Genomic DNA, 24,326 nt, shown 5'->3' on the forward strand with positions numbered 1-24,326 from the left:
TACGAGTACTCGGTCGACAAAGGGGCACTCGAGCATTACGACAGTGCAGGATGGTACTTGGCAGATTCTAGGTGCCATTACGGCCTACGAAAGCCTCAAAATACCTCTTGCGGAACGGATTAAGCTCGTCGGCAGTCCGAGCCATACCTTCCATCCCGCGACGAAGTCCTTCAACATCGACTTCGGTATCCAGGGCCCCAGGGAGTCTCTCGTACACTAGCAGCCGTCGACTCCATTTGTTGAACCGCTGAATGCATTCATGCTTCAATTCAAGGTGTGGATGTGTTGGTATGAGAGTCGATTCCTCCTCACCTGACTCGTTCTCATTCGCACTGGGCATCCAGAACGCCAGCCTACCACCGTCCACTAGCGTCCTTGTCGCGAAGTCCAGGATATCGTCTAACATCCGGGTGAAGGAGTAAGGTTTCTTTGGCGCTATGTATCCTGGTCTTGTATGAGCAAGGACCCCGTCTATCATGTGTGGAGTTGGTGAGCTCGATGTCTCACGCCCGTCGCTATCAACTCCGCTCGCCGAGACCGCAGTGGCCTTTCTGGTTCCCAGAACTTTCAGTCCTTCTCGAACACCATAAGGTGGATCACAGATGATCCCGTCCAGCCACCGAGGGCCAAAGCGTTGCTGTGACTTCGTTGGACTACGGACAGGGGTATTGGTCAGGTCGGAAGTGATACAATCGCCGAAGAGGTGTGAAATTCCATATTTTCTAAAGTTCGCTCCCACGCCCTTTTCGAGTCCGAGGCCCTTTCCGCGAAAACTGCGACCATCGATATCTGATCCCAACGTCATGGCCCCCAGTTCGGCCGCAGCGACCATGAACCCACCCGTGCCGACAAAGGGGTCGAGAAAGATCTTCCCAGGAGCAGCCAGGGCCATGTTCGCCGTCAGCAGAGCCAGCTCGGCATCCATCGACGTTGTGGAAATATAGGGTCGCTTTTTGAGGTCGTGCTTTTCTCTCAGCCAGCGCCTCGACTCGCCAATTTTGCGGCCTAGGAAGATCTGTCTGAGACTCGAGTTCGACAAGGCCTCTGCTACCGTCGTCCCAACGGCCGTTGAAGAGGCAGCCGATTCTTCTCGGGCACGTTTACGGATGAACTCGGGCAACAGCCAGTCCTCCATGAGCGCAAATTCGGCCTCGGGATTCTTCATGCGGATCTTGCCCTTGAATCCGAGATAGCTGAACGAATCGATCATGTCTTTCTGCTTCGTGGCGTCGTGCGTCAGACCGTAGGTGTCTATTGAGAACCTGAACGTGACATTCTGGAACCGTGGCCACAGGGGCTGACTTCGCTGTTTGACGTCGGCGTGGACCTCTTCGTAGTCCCGCCCCTGGCCCCAGATCTCGTAGATGCTCTTAGCCAGGATGGATCTCGATATGAAGTTGCGCACTACATCGTCATGAGCCTCGTGACGAGAGTTGGTAGAAGTTGTCGAGGTGGTGGGCGAGTCGCGGAAAGCGAACCGGACGACGCAGAATGGCGAGTCGTCGGAATATGATACAATTTCGCATCGCACGCCCGCCAGGCGCGAGAGAGCCTCGATTTCCGGTTGTCGAAAGCCCTCGTGGGTCTGGGCGAAGCGTATGAGGTAGTGGTGGTGATCATAATCCATTTAGACTGGTGCGCGTGGAGGCGTAGGTAGGTAGTTAGGGAGGCAGTGAAAGTGGAAGAAGAGGGCAAATATAAGATAAGGGATCATCGACCCAATCTTTGGGACCTTGTGTAGTAGGTATTCTAGGTAGCCATGGATACTTGGAACACCCCAGGTCGGTGCGAGGAGTGAGTTTTAAATGCCGTGTATGGGTAAATTCATACGCTCCGTCCGACGTGGGGAACAGACGGGTGGTCGACGATCAGATGTGTGTGCGTGTGTGTATGTGTGTGTTGAGAATTCAATCAAGTGCTCTTCTACCGCTGTACTTTTGCTGTCAGGCACCACTTGTGCGCCCTCGTACTTGTAGGTATAGTCGCCACGAATGAGACGTACGAGCAGTCACCACCTATCGTGGTCGTGAAGGAAAAAACCATCATGGGTTCTTCTCTTTTTGATTAGTCGCTCGCCGCTTTGCCCACTCTCGGCTCACCTGCCGCTCCCTGGGGCGGTCCTGAGTATATGGTTCTTCCCTTCTCAACTTCGCTTCATTTATGATAGTAACTTTTGTTAACTTTAGACAACGGAGTCTATATTTGCACATCTCGACGACTTTTCCGGGCGCCAACGGTGCCGAGAAGGTTGCTGACAAGGAGAGTTTTCTCTGGGATATCTGCTCAGAGAGTGCTTAGGATGCCTAAGTGATGCTCAGCTTAAGAGCTCAGTTGAAGCCCAGGTCAATGCCGGCTTCGCTCAATCTCCACGACCAAACTGCAAATGAAACCTTACCTTTTCGTTGTCAAGTAATAGAGGTCAAGTAACAGAGGTACCTCGAGCAATAAATCCATAACCCGTACCTGGCCCGGGGTCCTTGAACGGGTTTAGCGTAGCCTCGCTTTCTCAACCCACACCCTGCAAACTAAAATAATCGTAGTCGATCCACAGACGTACACTGACGGGTCCCTGCACAACCTCTTGTCTCGACATTTGAGAACGTCTAAACGTGTCGACTGAACGTAGCATCTCATGAGATGAGAGAGCAACCCAGACATATGGACTGATTTCGTCACGTTGTTAGAGGAGAGAACGCTGAGTCATATGGATGTGATGAGGATGTGAATGTGTTACGAAAGGGAAACGTCGAGCCCACAGACCCTGCCCTGCATCGTGATACTGGAGCGACCGTCCTTCCATATGTGACCAATGGACGGTGAATGGGCATCCGTCCATATCTTTACGAGGGGTCATGACGGGACGTCAATCAATTTACGCACCGTACGTGTGTACGAGGCGTTGCGCCGCCATGGATGAACGTCTCCCCTAAGATGTGGTTGGACATGTCCTGACTCCCAGACGAACATCCCTGAGAACAAGCTCAATGTGTCGCAGTGTTACACAGCGAGACAATGCACAACACCCTAACGACTCACGCTTTGCTCTTTGTTTTGTCAGAGAACGCCGGTCAGAAACGATTACAGGTACCTAGGTAAGTGCAACAGCGAGACTCACCTATCTGAGATCTCAAAACCAGACTTGGCGGCTACCTCAACTCGAGGTGCACGTCCAGAGATACGGCGATTACTACACGATTGTTCCACGGGTGACTGCTTTGTCCAATATCGAAGGTTCACCATTGCCATCGTCGTCACCGCGATATAATGGACGCGCTTTCTGTGGCTATCGTCTACGATGAAAAGAGACACTGAAACGTGAAAGGTCAAGCAATTAGAACTTCTCTATTCGGCACCACCTTTTGTCTTGTTGGCTCGTGCCCTTTCCAACGCCCCCAACGCCAACGGCCAAAAGTGTGAAACACCCCTTATTCAATGGGGATAAACATGCTCCAAGTCGATCAGTGTCTCCTTGGAGACGAAACATCTGCCATCGCACCTGTTTTTGGCCCAGTCCTTGCCCCAGACACGGCAAAAGTCCTCCGGGTGCGAGATTGTGTTGTTGGTTGCGCCGCGCAGGGAGAGGACGCGAACGCTTCGCAAGGTTCTGTACTCTGCGTTTGCAGCGTACAGGCCGGCGCGGAAGAGGGGGTGGGTGGCGGGAGAGTCTTGGAGGCGGAGGTGGTCGACCTGGAGAAACCGATCCTGCACGTCCCAGAAGGCGGTGTGTTTGATGACGTACTCCCTCAACTGAGGCAGGAGATCGGTCGCGTACATCTTGTCGATGAAGCCGGTGCTCGGGGCGACAGCGGGAGCATAGCCGTCGAACATGTCGTGGAGCTCGTACAGCGCGACGGCGCACAGCTTGTCGACGGCGAGGCGGTGGGCCATGTAGAAGACGTCGAGCCAGAGTTCGTCGGCCTCGACACTGAAGTCGCGCATGTATGAGTCAAGGGACAAGGGACGCTCGTACAGCCACTCGAGGAGGATTTCGAACAGGCGAGTCTCTTCTTCGGGGAGGTTCATCTTGTTTTCTTGTCCTTCTCTGAAAGTGCCGAGGAATGCGCAGGTGAAGAAGCGGGAGCAGGCACATATGAGCGCTTTGTGGCAGTAGGTAGGTCTCGTTTGCTTCCCAACGAAGATCTGGACAAATTCTTTTCCGGCGTCGACTTGAGGAGGCTCAAGGTAAGATGGGGCGTCGGACCACATGGTGAAGAGTCAAGGGAACAAGGACGAGGAGTCGTATGAGAAGAACACTCTGAACTAGGAGCAGCCGCGCACAGGGACAGAGACAGAGACAAGAGGAGCAGCAGCGCGCATATTGCAGTGTGCACATCGGGAGAATGGATCAAGGAACGAGATCTTGAGGAAGAGAAGGAAACACCCACGCAAGCAGCGACACGTATCGCCACGGGTAATGAGAACGAAGGAGGTAACAAAAGGGCACGCAAGATCTTCAAAATGATACTTCACCTCTATACGTTGTCCAGTTGGCAAATAAGGCCAATGCCATAACGCTCGGCAGGCCAGGACACCATGCCAATAAGAAAGAGCAAGTAGTACATTGCTTCACTTCAAGGCAAAGCTCGGCGACGACAACAGTGTGGCACACTTGTCGACAACAAGGAGAGACAGGTAAAAATTTCGCGGATGCGTTGACAAAGCTCCCCTTTGTATGTTGAAGAAGGCGGAGACGCAGAGCTTCGATTGTCCACGCCATTGAGACAAGAGAATGAACAGTCAATCTGTACATGAAATAGCGAGAGCGAACGTGCAATGCAGATGGATTTATTCATGTTTTTGCCCTGTGTGAGTTATAACGTCTTATGTAAATTGGTTTCTCGACCATACCTGAGGTATTTATGATATCAGTAAGCAGGTAAGACGGAAAAGGAGCTTACAACTGTACAGGAGACCACGAAGAGAAAGATCAAACATCTTGCAATGCATCTTTCATGGCCTGCTCGAACGTCTTTGGCGGCAACTCCAACAACTTGTTGGCAAACTCCGGTCTGTCCTGCCAATCGCTACCAGGTAGAACAGCACCCATCGTCAGCTTCCCCAGAGCACTGTTGTCGCCGCTCCGGATTTGTTGCTTGGTCTCCTCCAACCACTCGTCGTAGGGAATCTCCTCGACCTGCCACTTGCCGGTCTTGGCTTCGATGGCGTCCAGGATCTCCTTCTGGCTGGTGGTGAAGTCCTGAACCAGCAGCAGCTTGTTCTTGGTCTGTTCGTCCTTCTCCAGGGCCCTGACCACGGCCAGGGCGCACGTGTCCAGCGTCGTAGCCACCCACTTGGTCTCACCGCCGCCGATGATGACGGCCCTCTTCTCCGGCCAGAAGAACTGGAAGAAGCCGGAGCGGACGCCCATCTCGAAAAACACATTGCAGATGATGCACGTCCATTCCAGGCCCTCCTTCTCCTTGGCCATGGCGTAGTCTCTGACGTCGTGCTTGATCTTGAACATGGGTCTCAGATCCGTGAGCCACGTGGGAAGGTCGTCGAGCCCATATTCGGTCGGGAAGTAGCGTTTGACGCCGGCGGCAAGACAGGCGTCGATGAACTTGTACTGCTCGTGCATGCCGGTCATGGAGATCGCCGAGACCACGGCGTCAACGTCTTTGAAGGCTTCGACGAGCTGCGCGGGTGGATAGTCATCTGCAACCTTGCGAACGGCAACCTTGGACGGAAATTGAGCAGTCGACGACTCCCGCGTCAACACCGTGACTTCGAAGTTCGATGGAGACGACAGAAGGTACTTCAGGATCAGACTTCCCAGGTTACCGGAAGCGCCTATGAGGAGGACGCGCGTGAGAGTCATGGTTGAGGTTGGTTGAGAGACGTGGAGAGTGTGAGTAGATGTATCGAAGCAGGAGATGTTTGGTTAATTCTAGCTTTATGGAAAGGAACAAGGTATTAAATTATGAAGAGTTCTCTGACATCTGGCGGTTTGGAGAAGCAGGTCAAGTGGGTGGGAGGAGCATGAGCAGATGTCACTACCCACCCCCTGTCTGGACGAGGCTGATTGTGTGGGGTTCGGTGCTTTAACCCCAACGAGATTGTACCATTACCGTATATTGTATTTGAGGAACTGCCGACTCAACCCCACACACCCTCTCTCGTTGCGGATGTCGATGAGGGAGAATACAACTAATTCACTCTGCAATCGCGGAGACCCCAGATTCGCTCACTGGGGCTGTCAAAGCATCGAACTGATAGATCTACGAAACGATATGAGTTGTTGTGCAACACTCAGTTCTAGGCGATGTCGGGGGCTAAATGGGATGTATTGACGAGTCTGACCTCCAGGACTAGGAGGTCGCTGTTCTATCTATTTATATGGCAAAGGAGTGAAAATTCTCTCGTTCTGGTGGAGAGGCTTTTCTCCCGGGCATCGGCGGCGACCGATGAGTTCCTCGTCGGGGGCCGGCGTCCTTGTGTCGAGGAGGTCCGGTTCCTCCATCCTGAGAACTATGATATAGCGAAAAAGTGACTAAAGTGAGTGAATTTATGGTGTTACAAGGTTTGCAAAAGGAGCGTTCTAGACGACGGAGTTCCGCGAAGGCGTTCAGCGCAAGTATAAAGGTTATAATAACCCCGTCATAACTCAGCCTTATTCAACACACCCTCTCAGGAAATGATGTCATTATTATTGATGTGAAAACATGAAGATAGTATTTCCTGGATGTTAGTGAGGTTGAGTTGCTTAATAAAAGTCTCGTGTTTTTGTCTTGATAAGGCCTTTATGAGGCTATCAGTAATTATATCGTTCATTGATATTCAATCAAGATTGATTTATTCTTGTTGAATCTTTTATCTAAGCTAATATCAATAAATATTAATATAATAAAGTCTTATAGATAGCTTTTTATTCTTAATTAGCAGTTAAATAGTCTGTAAATTAGTTAGTTAGTTAGTTAAGCTCTTGTTTATTGTCTATTTTAGCTCCTAAAAGGACTACGTAGATATAAACTTCGACTTCTAGCTGCAAAAACCTCTGCATGTCCTCAGAGGAAAAGCTGACTTGTTGCTGTGCCGTTACACTTCTCCTGCGGATTATGTGCGCCACACATGCGCCTTAGCTTTGCTCTTATCGCCATCTTGGCACCGCACATTCTCTTTCGGAGAGCTGTTGCTCTGTCTATGGTAGCTGCATAATCGTTTGCCTATTTGTCAAGCCCTTATAGCTTAGGGTGTGGAAGTTCTTCGCGATAAGGGCGGTATACTATAGTTCTCTCAGTTAACTCACCGGCGTTGCTACTGTGTTTTCTGTGCTGTTCCTTTGTAGATCGCTTTCCTTGAATGGCTTTATCTCGCTAAGCTGTCTTTGATAGTGCTGCGACACTGTAGAGACTCTCTTGTGTTCCTGTTGCTGCTTATTTGGTATTCCTATTTTTATGTAGCTTCTCTTGAGGTATTCTTTCTGTGCTAAATTATCTTCTAAGAGTGTAGTTGCCGCCTAGTTTTGTTGGTTCTCCTTGCGAGGGTATATGAAAACGCTACTGCGCTGGTCAGGGGGTGTTTAGGTATATTGTAGGTGTCTCACAGAGTAAATAATAGGTAAACACAGGGGAACCAGTCTTGGTTTCTTGTCGGTTTACTCTTTTTGTTTCAGCAGAGAGACCACTACCTTGCCTTCTTATACTCAAGTGTTCCAGCTATTTTATCTCTATGTCACGTCTATGATGAACCTATGACCCTCGATTATTCAGAGGGAGAGGGCGCCACTTAAAGGCTTGTTGTGTAGTGTTGGTCAACAATTAGTGTGCGGAAGGTCGCGAATCTTTCAGCAGGGACCTCATACTCTTTCTTCCACTCCGTGACTCATCTACACGTTGCACTCTCACCACCTGCTGCGTCTCTATGTTGGCTCTTCTGTTCACTTAAAAGGTTCTTAGGCGCTCTCACGTGGAGGTATAGAGTCTGACTTTAGCGCCCTATTAAAACAATATAAATAAGTTTTATAAAAGATATTATATTAATAGTGATTATTTTAATTAACTTAATTAAATACTTATTAACATTATAAGTTAGTATCTTATTAGAATAAGAAGAATATTAAGAAGTATAGTTTAGTGTATTTAGTTAATATATATAAATATTAAATCTTAAGTTTAGAATCTATTTATTATATAAGCTCTTATTAATTAACCTTAAGTATAAAGACTCTAAGTAAATTATTATCACGATAAATATTGTCTTCTTTTCTTATTTCTTTATAAAGAAGAAGAAGAACTTAGATATTAAGTTAGTGACTCTTTTTATAGTTTGCTTAAATCGCTTTATATAAATAAAGTTCTTTTTTATTTTCTTATAAATAACTTATCTTATAGAATTAGGTTTCTAATCTTAAGACTTTATTAACTTAATAATATAAAAATATTAAGTATATTATTAAGAAATATTATAAATTTTATATATTAAAGATTAGTTATTAGTCTTTTAGTCTTTAAAGAATATAAATAAATTATATAAGTAAATAAAGCCTCTTTTAAAGTCTTTATCTAGATTATTAAGTTATTAAAAGAACTTAATTAACTTATAAAAGTTAGAGATAAACTTCTCACTAAGTAACTTTATATTCTCTATTATAGTAAAGATTTTATTAAGTGATTTTACTGCTTATAAAAATTTATAAATTAGAGAATATTCTATAATAATTAGTATATCTAGATAGCTTATATTATTATAAGTCTTAAGTTATTTATCTAGCTAATTATTAATATATTAATAAGTCTTTAAGGTCTTGATCATTTTTTTTTATTTAGTTAATATATCTAGTTCTTTAGATCTATTTATAAAAGTAAATCTTTATTAAAGTTATTAAAGTATTATATAAAGAGAGTATTCTTTTTTTAGATATATTATAAGATTAATTAAGATTATTTCTGTTATCTAAATATCTAGGGCATTAATAGCCTTAAGTTTATCTTTATATTATTTATATTACTATTTTTATTATCGCTCTATAAAGCGAAGATTTATTTACTATTATTCTAAAGTTTAACTATCTTAATATAAGTTTTATAAGTTCAGAATAAATGGATACTTTGAAGTAAAAAGATTACTAATATCGAGATCAATATATTTCTATATCCCTCAATATTTAATATATAGTTTAATGAAAGTGAACTAATTATTCTAATCTAAGGACTTAAAAAGAGTGACTATAATTGATTTTATTGATTAAGGCTCGAGATTTAGTTTCGATATATTAAGTATTGTGATAAAGAAAGTATAGCAAGATATACTTTTTACTATATAAATACTTAAGGCGTGAAATACGCGTAAAGATCTAATGTATTTAGATATATTTAGTTAAACAGCCTTATAATGATAAGGCTTTACTAGAGTATTAACTAATAAATATCTTAAACGAAATCGAGAACTAGACTTATAATTATTATATAATACTTAGTTCTAGGCGATATTAAGAGCTAAATAGAATATATTAATAAGTCTAATCTTCAGGACTAGAAGATTACTATTCTATTTATTTATATAGTAAAGAAATGAAAATTCTTTTGTTCTGATAAAGAGACTTTTCTTCTAGATATTAGCGATAATTAATGAGTTTCTCGTTGAGAGCTGATATCCTTATATCAAGAAGTTTTAGTTCCTTTATTCTAAGAACTATAATATAGCGAAAAAGTGACTAAAGTAAGTGAATTTATGGTGTTATAAGGTTTATAAAAGAAGTGTTCTAGGCGATAGAGTTTCGCGAAGGCGTTTAGCGTAAGTATAAAGATTATAATAACCCTATTATAACTTAGCCTTATTTAATATACCTTCTTAGAAAATAATACTATTATTATTAATGTGAAAACATTAGAATAGTATTTCTTAGATATTAGTAAGATTAAGTTACTTAATAAAAGCTTTATATTTTTACCTTAATAAGGCCTTTATAAGGTCATTAGTAATTATATTATTTGTTAATATTTAATTAAGGTTAATATATCCTTGTTAAATCTCTTATCTAAGTCAATACTAATAAATATTAATATAATAAAGTCTTATAAATAGCTTTTCGTTCTTAATTAGTAATTAAATAGTCTACAAATTATTAGAGAGAAGTGATAAAGTCTTCTTTAAGTCTAAATTAATATTAATAAACATTCTTCTCCACTAGATTATTTCGCTTATCGCATTAAATAGAGTAAGGAGTTCTGCCTTAATAAAAAATATTATAATTATCTTTTACTTTCTTAATCTCTAGTTAATAAGCCCTTTAAATAGTGTTAAGATATATTTATTAGAGCTTCTTCTAGTTTTAAGGTTATTGATAAAGAAGATATTTAATATATAGAGAAAATATTAATTAAATTAATTATTATATATAAGAGAGAAGTATTTTATATAGTAAAGATATATAATTACTCTATTTATGGCCTTAATGTGTGCACTTAATAGGTTAACTAGAAATTATACTAGTTTAAAGTGAGTAAAGACGATATCTAATCTAGTTATATAAAAGATAAATAAGATAAATTTAATATATTATTAATATATATAAATCTCTTACAATAAGGCTTATCTTTTATAAGATTATAACTCACTAGTTAATAGTGAAGTATTAAGTAAATAATTAAGTTATTTAATATAGAACTTAGCTATAATTTTATTAATATATAAGTTAAGTAATAAGTAAATAGTTCTATTATTATAATCTTATAAGATATAAATTCTAAGGAATTAATTCGCGTTTTTCATAACCTTAAACTTAAAATGTTTCTATAACTTAATTATAAATTAATAAAATAAAGTCTTCTTACTTTTATAATAGAGAATTATAATATTATCTATATAAAAGAACACTAAAAAGTTAGTGTTATAAAATAGATAGTTAATATTTAGTATCTCTATAAGCTTTAATTCCTTAAATGCTGTAGTGAATATATTATATCATAGTAAGAGAGACTCTTTTAAATTATAAAGCGCTTTTAAAAGGTGTAAAATCTTTCTTAGCCTAGAATAACCTTAAGAATACTTAATATAGACCTTCTTTTTCATGAATAAGTTAAGAAAAATATTAATAATATCGATCTACTAGATTTCGAGGTTAAAGAACTGTTACAAGTCGGCCTGCCCGCAGGCCGCATACTAACTCATGACCACGAGACACTAGGAAGGGCAAGTCAGGCGAAGCAGCCTTGCTAGCAAGGCTGGCGCACGTGACTTCTCGATTAGGAAGGAAGGTGTTGTGGTGTGGTGTTGTAGTGCTGCAGTGGCCAGCATAACCGCACTACGACAGAGCAACACAACAACACGAGCATATATATACACAGTCGTTTCATAGCCTTACTATATAGTCAACTTCGTTCACGGTCATATCTATATATTTTGGTTGTGATTATTTCGCTCTAGTACTCATTTAAGTACTTCGTTCTCAGTGACCTCGTCTTCTATACTTCCCACTTATCAAGGAACGATACATTTAGTGACACCCTTAGTGAAGCGAAATGTAACACTTTAACTATCTCTTGATTGGAAGTATTTAACGCGATATCTAGCTCCAAAGCTCCTATCCGCTCACCATCCCCTACCAGGTCGGTTTGGTTCGCTGCACTAGGCGCGCCAACACCTGAACCAACCTTCATTATTATCTCTAGTTACGGAAATTATAGTAATCACAGCAAGAATGACATCAAGGTTGATATATTCTATAGATCTCGTGAGAAGTTAGGATTATTTATCACTCAACTTATCGCGACCTTCAAGTTAAACCGCATTAAATATATCACCCATAAAGACAAGGTCTTATTCATGAGACTTTATATAAGAGAATTAGCCTTTTATTGATTTAAACCTATCATGATAAATTATATAATATCTCCTAAAGAGCAAAAGAACCTAAAAATCATTATCATTTTCTCGAGCTTCGCAATATTTATAGAACGACTTAAGCAGATATTTAGGACACTAGGGAAGGAACAGGCCATGGCCTAATAAATCTATTAACTCAAGTAAAAGGGGTTAGCTATATAATACTATACTCTATTTAAAAGGCTTCAGGTCAAACTAGACTAAGACAATAATATGTTTATCGTCGCCTTCTATATAGACTTAAAAGATACTATTAAGAAAGAGCTAAGGCTAAGAAAGCCTAATATATATTAGGGGTTAATTAACAAAGCCATTAAGATTGATAACTAACTATATAAGCTGGAATTAGAGAAGAAAGAGTATCATGACAAGATAAGTGGCGCTTATTACAAGGAAAAGCATATTAATTACCAATCTTATAGTGACCCAATAAACCTTGATATTATCGAATAAGGCTGATCTTTATGACTAAAAAGTAAGTTTCAACACAAGGATCTATTCAATAAGAAGCGAGAATAACACAAGAAGAGAAACCTATACTATAACTATAGAAATCTAAAATATAGAGCTAGTGAATATAATATAAAGCCTGTGGGACTGTATATTATTGAAGCCAATATTAGAGAAGAAAAGGTTAACACTTTAATTAAAAAAGAACTTAAGCGTCTAAGACTTAAGAGCAAGAAATGAATCTAAGGATTAAGATATCTAGAATCCAAAAGACAATAAATAATAAAGGTATACCTAGATAGCCTTAAGAAAGACAACTTAGAACAGGCTAGTCGCGCCAAGAAAGCATAGAAGAGGAATTCTGAAGGAACCCAAATAAAGGGAGCGACTCCAGTATCACTATTAATAATTAATAATAAAGAGATTACTAACACCATAGAGATCTATTCTAGTCAAGATCAATAAAATAAAATAATCACGACATAAAAGATTAATAAAGAGCGACCAAGACATATAAACTTATTATAAATAGCCTGCCACAATAATAACTATCTTATCCACTATTTTAATAAGTAAGGCGCAGGATAATTCCCTCACAGAAAAAGGTGTAAGAATTATCGAAGCAAGAAGTCTAAGAGAAAGGAAGTTAACTAGAAAGAGCCTAAGATAGTGGCCATAATAGAGACAAAGCCACCACCATATAAAATAATTAGCGTTAAATATAGATTTACGCAAATTAGAACTTGTCACTAGAAGCATAGCATCAACAGGGCCATGTTCAGCCTATATACTAACGTCGAATAAGACTGAATACCACTGAGGTTAGAGAGATGCTTTTAGCAATGCAGTTTTGAGGAACCTTATATCCACCTAGCCGGAGAAGAATAATACCAGTTTCCGTTCAAGTTATTATAAGAATGAATTATAAGCCAGATAAATTAGGAAATTATGGGCATCTACGACCTTATAAGTAGAGAGAAACTACTAGTGATAATATAAACGCACTACTAAATAAGGAGAGAGAATAAAGCCTTTCTATATCTCTATCGGGGATAATAACTAACAAAATAGATACTTATCCTGAATATCTATTAAGAACCTAATTATATTAGAGGAACTTATCTATATACACATAATATATAAGGAATGCTTCTAGTCTATCACTTTCCATTTAACGAGGAATCTAATAAAGAAAACGAAACGCTTAGCGACTAAGAGAAAGATAAAACATTTATCTAAGTAGAGTTTAACACCTAGAAGATAGCTACACTAATAACAAAGACACAACATAAAGAAAAATACAGGATAGTCGTTAATCATAGTAATGTAACAATACTAGTAACAAAGTACTAAAGAAATACACTGTGTACCTAGATATATAGAAGGGAGTATACTACAGAACATAAAAAGTTTAATCCTAAAGAGAACTCAAGAAATAAAGAAGACCTAGTACTCATGACAAAATATAAAGGAATATATAAAGGACTAATTTATACACATAATATATTAAGAGAAGATCATTATAACTTTATGTTCAATAAAGAGCTAAATATAGATAACTTAAAACCAAAATATAATATTATGTTATTTCATGGATACTATCACGCGATTATTAAAACACTAAACTAGTCTTACTATGAGGAAAAAGTACCCAAAATATATATAGTCAGTAACGAACTCAGGTTAAACTATGCTTAAAAGCAAGATAAGAAGAAGCCGATACCAATATAGCGATACTTTAGATATTTAGGCCTAGCCCTATATATACACTAGACCGGCACCGAAGAACTCTATTTCTTCCCATTCAAAGAACGTGATAATCTAACCCCAGAAGAGATTGACCAAGATATAATGAGACACTATATTAAGAGGGAAAGGATAAGGGATATTATGATTATAAAAATATATCATTAAGTCTAGACAGCAGAAGGGGTTCGAAGGTATAGTCTCTATATTAACCTAAATACTCACTGGATTTCTATGACCTTATATTTATATCATGATAAATAATGTCTACACAAAAAAGAATACATACATAATATAATTAAAAGCGAAACACATTACCTACTATATAAGTCAGAGAATCTCATGATAATCAGTACCTCTAAAGAAACCAATAAGAATAATCTACACCAGTTTATTATAATCAAGACAGCAAAAATATATCTCTAGTTCTCGACTTCATTCTGGAGACTAGTAAAGTGTGAATAGATAAACTGCCTAAATAAAGCGTTACACTACTATCTAGAGTATAATCCTGAAATAAATAAGAAGGATAAGGTTCTTGTACTAGCCAAAAGATAATATATTAACATGATATACGCCTACGCACCTAAGATACACGCGTATTTAACAGTGAAAGATATAATTGAATCACTAATCGAGATACTTCTATATGTTTTCGAAAACAGAGATATAACCATAAGCGACGCGCCAAAAAACTAGGTGAAGGACCTATTATAAGGCGAAAGGTCTCGCGTAATAGAAAAAAGCCTTAGAAACGCTATATCAACATAATATAGACTTAGCGTTTAATATCATTAGTCTTCAGCGCTAGACTAGCTGATAAGTCTATCTAAGTGATGATTAATAGTGAAGTAAGCTAAGACTATATATCACTAAAAACAGCAGTAAAACTGAATAAGCAAAGAAAAAAGAATCTATACTCGATCTTTATAATAGACAAGACACTAAGTGAGTATAATAGCGAATAGATATAATAGAAAATTCATGATATCTATCTAGAGATCGAGAAGTATAGAGAGTAAGTCAAGCTTAATATAATGCTGATTAAGTATAATATTATTCTAAGGATAAAGTGACTAAAAGAACACTTATTAGTAATAAACTAAAAAGAAGAAATCTTATCCTTTCTAAATTATAGTTATAAGAAGATAAAGAGAAAGAAATAATTAACTTCTATTATATCTCTATAAAGGGTGATATAGATATAGTCTAGAAGAAGAGCCTTAAATAAAATATAAAAGAAAAGCCTATCTAAGGAATATAAAGACTTTATAGATATCTTCAAAAAAAGAGAAGATATAGTCGCGCTACTAAAGCATAAACTATAGGACTATAAAATAACGCTTAAAGAAGAGAAAGTGCTAAAGTATAATGATTAGCTTTAATCCTTATTCCCAAAGAAAGAAAGCTTCCTTAAGAAGTATATAGAGACTCACTTAAAGAAAGACTTTATTTAACTATCTAAGTTATCTATAATATATAGTGTACTGTTCGCCCCAAAAAAGAATAGATCTCTTCGACTATATATTAATTTCTAATCACTCAATATAATCACCAGAAAGAATCAATACCCACTATTCTTAATCAAGAAGCTACAGAACAAACTCCTTAATGTAAAATACTTTATCGCGCTTAATATATAGAATGTTTACTACTAAGTATAGATAAAGAAAGACCATAAATAGATAACAACTTTTAAAACTAGCTTTAGATTATATAAGTATTATATTATGCTGTTCAAATTAATTAATACCTTGATATCCTTCTAGAAACTAATCAATAATACACTATAAGAATATCTTAATAACTTCGTAGTTATATACTTAAACAATATACTTATATTCTTAAAAATATATAAAGAATATATACAATATATTTAAAAGATTCTAAAGAAACTTCAGAAAAAGGACCTATCATTAAAACTCAGTAAATATAAGTTTCATAAAAGACGAATCTAATTTCTAGACCACATTATATTCGATAAGGATATTAAGGTGAATCCCAACAAAATAGCGCCAATTAAAGACTAGCCAGAACCTAAAAATATCACGAAAGTATAGTCTTTTATCGGACTACTTAACTACTACTAAAGATTCATTAAGGGATTTTCAAGGATCGCAGCGCCTTTAATGAACCTTATCAAGAAGAATGTCTCATTTAAGTTCGAACTGGAATGCAAGAAAGTATTTAAACGCCTTAAGAAAGCCATCATAATAGCGCCAGTACTTGCGATATTTAACCTTGAGCTAAAATGTTAGGTAAAGACAAATATATTGAATAAAGCGATTAGAGCCCGCCTCACGTAAAAAGAACTAAATAGTAAGACCTAAACAATTATATATTTCTTAAAAAGAATAATAGAGCCAAAATTAAACTACAATATCTATAACAAAGAGTTACTTGTCATTATGATATACCTCAAGAAATAAAGAGTATATCTTAAAGATACTAAATATTAAGTTTAGATCTACACTAATCATAAGAATCTACTATACTAAACAACTATAAAAGAACTTAATCATAAATAGATTTAATAAGCAAAAACACTCACACTATATAACTTCAAGATATATTATATCTAAGGAAAAGAAAACACGATAGTAGACACGCTCAGTAAATAGCCAGACTACATGGAAAACATTAAACCAGAGTCTATGGCGATACTCAAGGAAAAGAATGACGTCTTGATCTATATAACACCTAAAATAGAGATACTAACTCTTATTAAAATCGAGCTAATAAAGAAGCAAAAAGAAGAAATCATTAAAGGGCGATATAATAATAAGTTAATAAGGTATCTAGGTATCAAGAAAACACTTAAACTAGTCACAAGAGACTTTGCTTAGAAAGAAATCAAGAAAGATATAACGAAGTATATCAAGAATTGCGATATATATTATAAAGTAAAATATATATAATATAGACTCTATAGATTACTCTAGACACCAATAATATCGAGAGAAACATAACACACTATCGCACTAGATTTCATTATAAAGCTATTAAAGTCTAGAGAACCTCTCATAGGCGTGGAATTTAATAGTATACTTATAATAAATAATATTCTGACTAAATATATAGAGTTCATTCTATATAAGGAATTATTAACAGTGAAAGATCTAGTATATACATTATACAAAAATATCTTTAGTTAATATAAGATACCAAAAGAAATACACTTAAATCAGGACAAGCTATTCACATCATAGTTTTAGTAATCACTAATAGACCTCACAAGAGTCCATCAAAAATTATTAATAGCTTTTCACCCGCAAAGTGACAAGTAAATAAAAAGAATAAATCAAACACTAAAACAGTATCTATAGTGTTATATTAACTTCTAGCAAAACGACTAGATATAGCTACTATCTATAGCGCAGTTTATATTTAATAATAAAGCAGCAGCAATAGAAATATTATCGTTCTATATAAACTATAAATTTCATCTAAGAATAAATAAGAATACTAAAGACATTAAACTAATTACAGAAAAAGTAGTAATCTTGGTTGAAAAGTTGCGATCACTACACAGACTTTTAAAAAAAGAACTTAAGAAAATATCACAAAAAACAGTTAAAAACTTGAATAAACGAAGATCTAAGGGACTAGACTTCAAAAAAAAAGAGACAGTGTACTTACTTAGAAAAAAAATTAAAACACAATAACCATCGAATAAATTAGATCACACCAAGATTGAACCCTACAAGATCAAGAAGAAACTTGGACCAGTGAACTTTAAATTGAAACTATCTAGAGGGATAAATATCTATCCAGTTTTCCATAAATCACTTCTTAAAAAAGCACCACTGAACGCTAAACCAGGACCGATACTAATACATGAAGAAACCCAATAACCAATGTACAATATCAAAGAAATCCAAGACCACAAATCGATCAAAGGAAAAATGCACTATCTAATTAAATGGTTAGGGTACAGCGAGGAAAAGAATTCATGGGAACCAAAAGAGAATCTTACCCAGCAGATAGTAACCAAGTATTATTTAACCAAATGGCTTCCCAGTCAACAGACTCGGAGATAGGGGCTTCGGCCTAGGCGAAGTCAAGGTCACCCAGGGCCACTTCGCCATCCTTAGAGAGGTTATCCAGCACACCTAGAGCGCGTATCTCGCGCTGCAACATAACACTGAACTTCTCTTCTAGTTTTGCTAACGACTCCTCACTCTTCACTAACTTGAACTTCGCGAAGACCAGATCCTTCTCGGCCTTAAACATCTTATTCATTGCCTCCAGCAACTCTTTACGCGTCTCAGTCATTATAACACGCAAACAGAGGATTCAACGCTAGTGTTCGCGAGATTTACGCTAAAAGGCCTTCTTCTCTTTACCCACTTTACGAAACTCGGCCAAAGTGAAGGTTTCATCACAGTCACATTAGTGACAGATATATTCAGCGCACTTCACTGACTGCGCGCGGTCGTAATAACACACAGCTCCATGAGCCACGCACTGCGAGCAAGCGACCATGGCGATATTCTTGAGGATAGAGATAAAATCGGCAAGCTGGTGTTGACGAACAAACCAAGAAACAAGAGGCTTAGAAGACTTTGGTTTGCCACGGGACGGTTTTTTAACACGAAAAGCCTGTATGGTTAGCCATGAAGAAGAGAAAAAAAGAGGAATGGAAGGGGAGCGCCTATCTTATATATATTGCGGACAACAAACAAGTCTAGGAGGGAGAAAGTGTTATAAGTCAGCCTGCCCGTAGGCCGCATACCAACCCGTGACCATAGGACACCAGAAAGGGCAAGTCAGGCGAAGCAGCCTTGCTAGCAAGGCTAACGCACGTGACTTCCCGATCAGGAAGGAAGGTGTTATGGTGTGATGTTATAGTGCTGCAGTGGCTAGCATAACCACACTATAACAGAGCAACACAACAACATAAGCATATATATACACGGTCGTTTTATAGCCTTACTACATAGTCAACTTCGTTCACGATTATACCCATACATTTTGGTTATGATCATTTCGCTCTAGTACTCGCTCAAGTACTTCGTTCTCAGTGACCTCGCCTCCTATACTTCCCACTTATCAAGGAACGATATATTCAGTGACACCCTTGGTGGAGCGAAACATAACAAGAACGCTATAATAGCCATGAGTGCGCGAAAGATCTTAAGTATAAGGATTACTATATATATATTATTCTATAAACATTATAAGTCGCCTTAAATATATATATACACTTTATATTTAGCAAGAAATCTATTATTAATAATAATAATAATAATAAAGTTCTATTATAGTCTAATTTAGCTCTCTCTTAAGACTATATAGACTTTAGTAATTTTCAAGGAAAAACCTAAATCTTATTAAGATTTAAGAAAATCTTCGACTCTCCTTCGAGTCGCCTGCATTTTATAGATGCCTTTCTTGCTACTTTTTTTGTCGCTTTATAATTATCTTTTCCTTCGATTTATAGAAGATCTTGTTCTATCACTTAGTATAGTCCCTTAGGGGTGTATACTTTAATGTCTCTTTCTTCTCTATCTTCCTTGTAAGTTATAGGTATCTCAGTACCCCTTATGCGAGCAGTTAGCGAGCTGTGTACTTTATAGCCTTAGGCCTTGAGAGTATCTTGTTGACTCTTTATGTTTTGTAAGCCTAGAGAAGCTTCTCTTGTTTATACTTTTAGTAATATAGAAGAACGTGATATACTATTTCTATATATTGGTCGCATAAGTATAGCGAGAGTATACTTAGGATATCGATTCTTGCTAGCTATTTATTGAGCCTAATTATCTTTATTCTAAGAAGAAATAATGTTATCACTTTAGCTTTCAAGAGGCCTGTGTAAAGCGTGTGTCTATTTAGCTTTTAGTTGATTATCTAGATTATTAGGGGATTAGGATCCCTTAAGATCGCTTTAACCTTTTTTTATCTAGCTTTCTAGTCGCGATCTATAGCTTTATAGAGAGTTATCCCCTTTAATAGCGATATCTCTAGATAACGATAGTGATGCTATTTATATAAGGTTTACTAGTGACTTATCTCTTCTTTAATATAGATATTTATCTTCTTTTAGATATATTCTCTAGTGAGGTGTAAAAACTTTACTCAGTGTTAATATCTTGTTCTAAGATTATTCTATACTCTCTTAAACGCTTTCTAAATACTCTTCTTGACCAAGTTATATATAGTTCGCAGTGTACTTCTTCTTGTCTAGATAAGAACGATAAGATCGAGTGAGAGTATATATATCTCTCTCTCTAAGGCGGCTTAGAGAGTTTTTTTATATCTTCTTGTTATGCTTTAAAGATATCTATTTTGTATCTTTATTAATGAGCTAATATATGAGATTAAGAGCGATCCTTACACGATTTATATACTTTATTTCTGCGAGCTATAGAGAAGAATTAGCTATATTATCGCTATATAAAGAAGCCTAGTATTTTATATCGATAGTTCTTAAATTAATATAACTAGCTAAGTTAGCGTCTTTAATACTGCGAGTCCTTTATAGGCTATATACACGATATACTCTTTCTATATAAGCTTTAGATTAAGCTATATATCGAGAATCTTAATCGCCTTTTATTTCGAGGCAATTTTTTGTTTTATGATCTAGATATTATTTATTTATAGGTTACTAGTGAGTCGCTTACTCTTTATAAAGTAAATAAGCTAATATTTCTCTGAGGCGAATTTTGTCTTATAACTCTTTACTTATTTCTTATATTCTTAATAAACTATATTTAGTTTATAATAATTATGCTTCTCGCTTAGACTCTATATAATAATATTTATATTATTAATAAAGTTAAAGTTTATAGTGTTGTCTTATTTATTAGTAAGGCTTTCGAGAAGCCTTAAGATATAAAAGAGAAATAGAATCGACGATAAAGAGAAGCTTTATAGAATATTTATTTTGGCGTTTATTTAGTCACTCTTGTGCTTTATATATATAATTTATATGTATCTTCTAGATAGAAAGCTTTAAATAGATTTAACTAGCCATTTCGAGAAGTTTTTTCTTATAAGGATATTAAGTAGTGTGTTATAAAGTATATTGTTAAAGACTCTCGTGATATTAAGGCTTAATATCGATATTATATAGCCTAATTATGTTTATTATATACGCTCTATATAAGTCATTATAAGGTCGATAGCTAAGAGCGTTAATCTATTTTAATGTTTACTTATCTAGTTTTAAGGGAGAAGATTATATTTCTTAGTGGCGTTTATTATATAATTAGTTAACACTTTCTCTATGAGCTTCGCTAAGGTATTCTTAAGGGCTATTAATTTATATACACTTAAGAGAGAGTAGTCTTTCTTTTTCTTCTTTTTTAGAGCGAGAGTTATAAACTTCTTTATCTTTTTAGAGAGCTTTTCTTGCGCGAGAGCTTTACTTATTATGTGCGCTAAGTAGTCATTAATTATAAGTGAGAGTTACTTTAGTACTTTATTTAATATTTTATTAGGTCTTAAGGCTTTTTAATTTAGAAGCTTAACTATTAGGCTATAAACTTTATTTATTGTTATCTTTTACTGAATATTTAGTGTATTTATTGTGTACTTCTCGCACTCTTTTTATTTACTTGTTAAGAGAGAGAAGAACTTCGCTCTAAGGATTTTATCTTTCTAGGTGTCTATATAAACTAGATTATCTTTTAATATATAGTGTAATAATGATAGATAAGGATCTTTATATATAGTGTATATAGCTCTCTTACTTTACCTAGTTATTCTCTAGATATTGTCTTTATTCTTATTTTATGTAAGGCTCTTAATATATTGACGCTAGTTAGCTTTTATATTTCTTCTTAGTTCTTATTTTAGTCTATTTATAAGGTGATATAATTCTTATAGTGTCTTCTAGTTTTTTGTTGCGATATATTTACACTTTATATATCTTGAGCTCGCTAGTAGTTTAAATATTATTAGTGACTAATTAGGCCTCGCTCTTTATAATGATCTAATTAAAAGATAGTGTCTTTTTAGGCCCTTTATAATTATTTATTATAAATCTTTTAGAGTGTCTTCTAGTGATATAGCTTTAATATCTTTTTATAGGCTATATATATCTAGTTTATTGAGTGTGAATCGCTTACTCTTTATTTGTAGTATTACTAGGTCGATATCTAGAAAAAGACGAATTAAGATATAGTTTTTTATTAAGGCTCATTATAATATTATCTTATAGTATACTATTCTTGTGCTAATCGCTTACTTTATGAATACAAAATCGATAACTAATTTTCTAGTTTCTTGTTATTAAGTAATGTTTCCTTATTCTGTAAGTAACTATAGTCTTTTAATCTTTATAGCTTAAAGTAGATAGTTTATATACTAGTTATAGATGATTTCTCTCTCTCTCTATTTAGGGTGATAAGTATTGAAGTCGCCTAGAAGTATTATCTAGCTCTAGGCCTAGTTTATAGCTTGTTAAATCGCTAACTATATAGAGAGCCTTATTCTATCGCCTAAAGAATTATAGATATTAATGATTAAGATACTTCTATTCTAAAGGCTTAGTTCTAGTCTCACTATATTTAGTTTATATTATTTATGGTTTTAGTGTGTTACGCTTATATCTCTTCTAATTATAAAGTATATCTTTATCTTTAATATTGCCTTATACACTAGCTAATAAAGCTTTAGATAGTATATTGATTTTATATACTTATTTTAGTCTAGTTCCTAAATTACTAAAATAAGTGATTAAGTGAAGCTATTAAATAGCGTGTGTATAGTATATATATTTAAGTTGCCATAGTTATATTGAATAATCCTTAGTCTATTCATTTTAAGAGCTAAATTCTAGGATCTCTCCTAGTATCTAGCTCTTAGTGAAGTTAATATGACTTTATTATGGGTCGCGTGCTATTACTTTTATTATTATGAGTTTATCGACTTTTCTCAAGATTATTGACTTTAGAGAGACTTTTTAAGGATATTTATTAAATATTATTATTTATCTCTAAGTATTTATTGCTGCCTGATTAAGTATGATTTATATACTAAGTATATATACTCTCGCTATAAAATATCTATAGATTATCTTATTATAATATTATTAATAAATAGTGTATTCTTATCTATACTATATAGTGTGGACTTTACTATAGGCTGTGTATAATATTTTAGTCTCTTTATACTCGCTTATTTAATGGTCTCTAGTGTATCTACTATATCTTGTCTACTTTATATATATTGTTTTTATATAATCTCATTATTAGTAGTTAAAGTATTACTTTTCTTAGAGTAACCTATTAAAATAGTCTATCTTATAGAGCTAGGCCCTAATTATTAGGCTATTTTAGATAGTACTTCTTTTTATATCTTCTATATAGAAGTCTATAATAAGAGTACTATATATTTTTTCTGTGTCTCTTATATATTAAACTTAATGCTATAAGTAGAGCTATTTAATTCGGAAGATCTAGATTCTTGAGGCTATATTTCTTAACCTTTTATAAATCTAACTTACAAGATATATATTGTTTATATACTTTCTATATATAAGTTCTATACTGAGTGAGAGTTTATTAATTGAGACTAGATAGTCTCTTTTATAGATTTATAGTTTCTATATACTTAATAAAGCTTGTGCTTTATTCTTGATGGCCTTGTCTAGAATAATTATATCTATATTGTTATTATGTAGCACATGGATTATAATCATAGCGCTAATAGTCTTCTTAACTTTGTTTAGCACTTCTTTATTTAGCTTACTTTTCACTGTCGATATCGAGATATATATAATATATCTATTTAGTTTTGTGTTAAGGCTACTACTTAATATCTATATTTTGGTCGCGGTCTAAGTGTCTCTCGCTGCGACTATTGTCTATATTATCTTTTCTGGCCTAGGGCTAGCTGTAAGCTTTGCTAGAGATTTTTTAATGGCTTTAAGACGCCTCTTAACCTTATTCTCGAGTACTTATCGCGAGCTAGTAGCCTACGGGACTCTCTTGGCTATCTAGCGAAGAGCGTTAAGCCACTTAGACTGTACTCTCTTCTCTGAGACCTTCTACAATCGTCTTTAGGTCTTCTTTAATTGTACTATTACTCTTTTTCAGTGGTATTACTATGCCACTCTGTCGAGCGAGTATCACACGTTTCGCAGCGTGTTTTGACGCGTCGAGACCTTTCTTAGACGCGTTTTTCTCTTCAGTATCATTATAAGCGCTTTAGGTGCCTTTTATAGGCTCTTCGCCTGCGTTATTGATATTAAATAGAGTTGCTTAAGTTATAACTATCGCTAAACTATTATAGTCTATTCGATTAGCTTTGCTTACTATTTTTAAGGCCTTTCAAGATAAATAAGGTTATCTATTATT

At 36.1% G+C, this 24,326-nt stretch overlaps 4 protein-coding genes across 4 annotated transcripts; all 4 read right to left on the minus strand.

Moving 5' to 3' along the window:
- Window positions 1–67: 67 nt before the first annotated feature.
- PV08_08154 (uncharacterized protein) lies at window positions 68–1,627 on the minus strand (the record flags this gene model as incomplete). The annotated part of the gene is made up of 1 exon (XM_016382480.1): window positions 68–1,627. The coding sequence occupies one exon, from the start codon at window positions 1,625–1,627 to the stop codon at window positions 68–70; it is 1,560 nt and encodes a 519-aa protein (XP_016233183.1).
- Window positions 1,628–3,429: 1,802 nt separating this feature from the next.
- PV08_08155 (uncharacterized protein) lies at window positions 3,430–4,206 on the minus strand (the record flags this gene model as incomplete). The annotated part of the gene is made up of 1 exon (XM_016382481.1): window positions 3,430–4,206. One exon carries the CDS (start codon window positions 4,204–4,206, stop codon window positions 3,430–3,432), a length of 777 nt encoding a protein of 258 aa, XP_016233184.1.
- Window positions 4,207–4,927: 721 nt separating this feature from the next.
- On the minus strand, window positions 4,928–5,818 carry PV08_08156 (uncharacterized protein; the record flags this gene model as incomplete). The annotated part of the gene is made up of 1 exon (XM_016382482.1): window positions 4,928–5,818. The coding sequence occupies one exon, from the start codon at window positions 5,816–5,818 to the stop codon at window positions 4,928–4,930; it is 891 nt and encodes a 296-aa protein (XP_016233185.1).
- A 12,251-nt stretch (window positions 5,819–18,069) lies between these two features.
- PV08_08157 (uncharacterized protein) lies at window positions 18,070–18,294 on the minus strand (the record flags this gene model as incomplete). The annotated part of the gene is made up of 1 exon (XM_016382483.1): window positions 18,070–18,294. The coding sequence occupies one exon, from the start codon at window positions 18,292–18,294 to the stop codon at window positions 18,070–18,072; it is 225 nt and encodes a 74-aa protein (XP_016233186.1).
- Window positions 18,295–24,326: the final 6,032 nt, after the last annotated feature.

This window comes from Exophiala spinifera (genome assembly GCF_000836115.1).
Source record: "Exophiala spinifera strain CBS 89968 unplaced genomic scaffold supercont1.6, whole genome shotgun sequence".
NCBI lineage: Eukaryota > Fungi > Ascomycota > Eurotiomycetes > Chaetothyriales > Herpotrichiellaceae > Exophiala > Exophiala spinifera.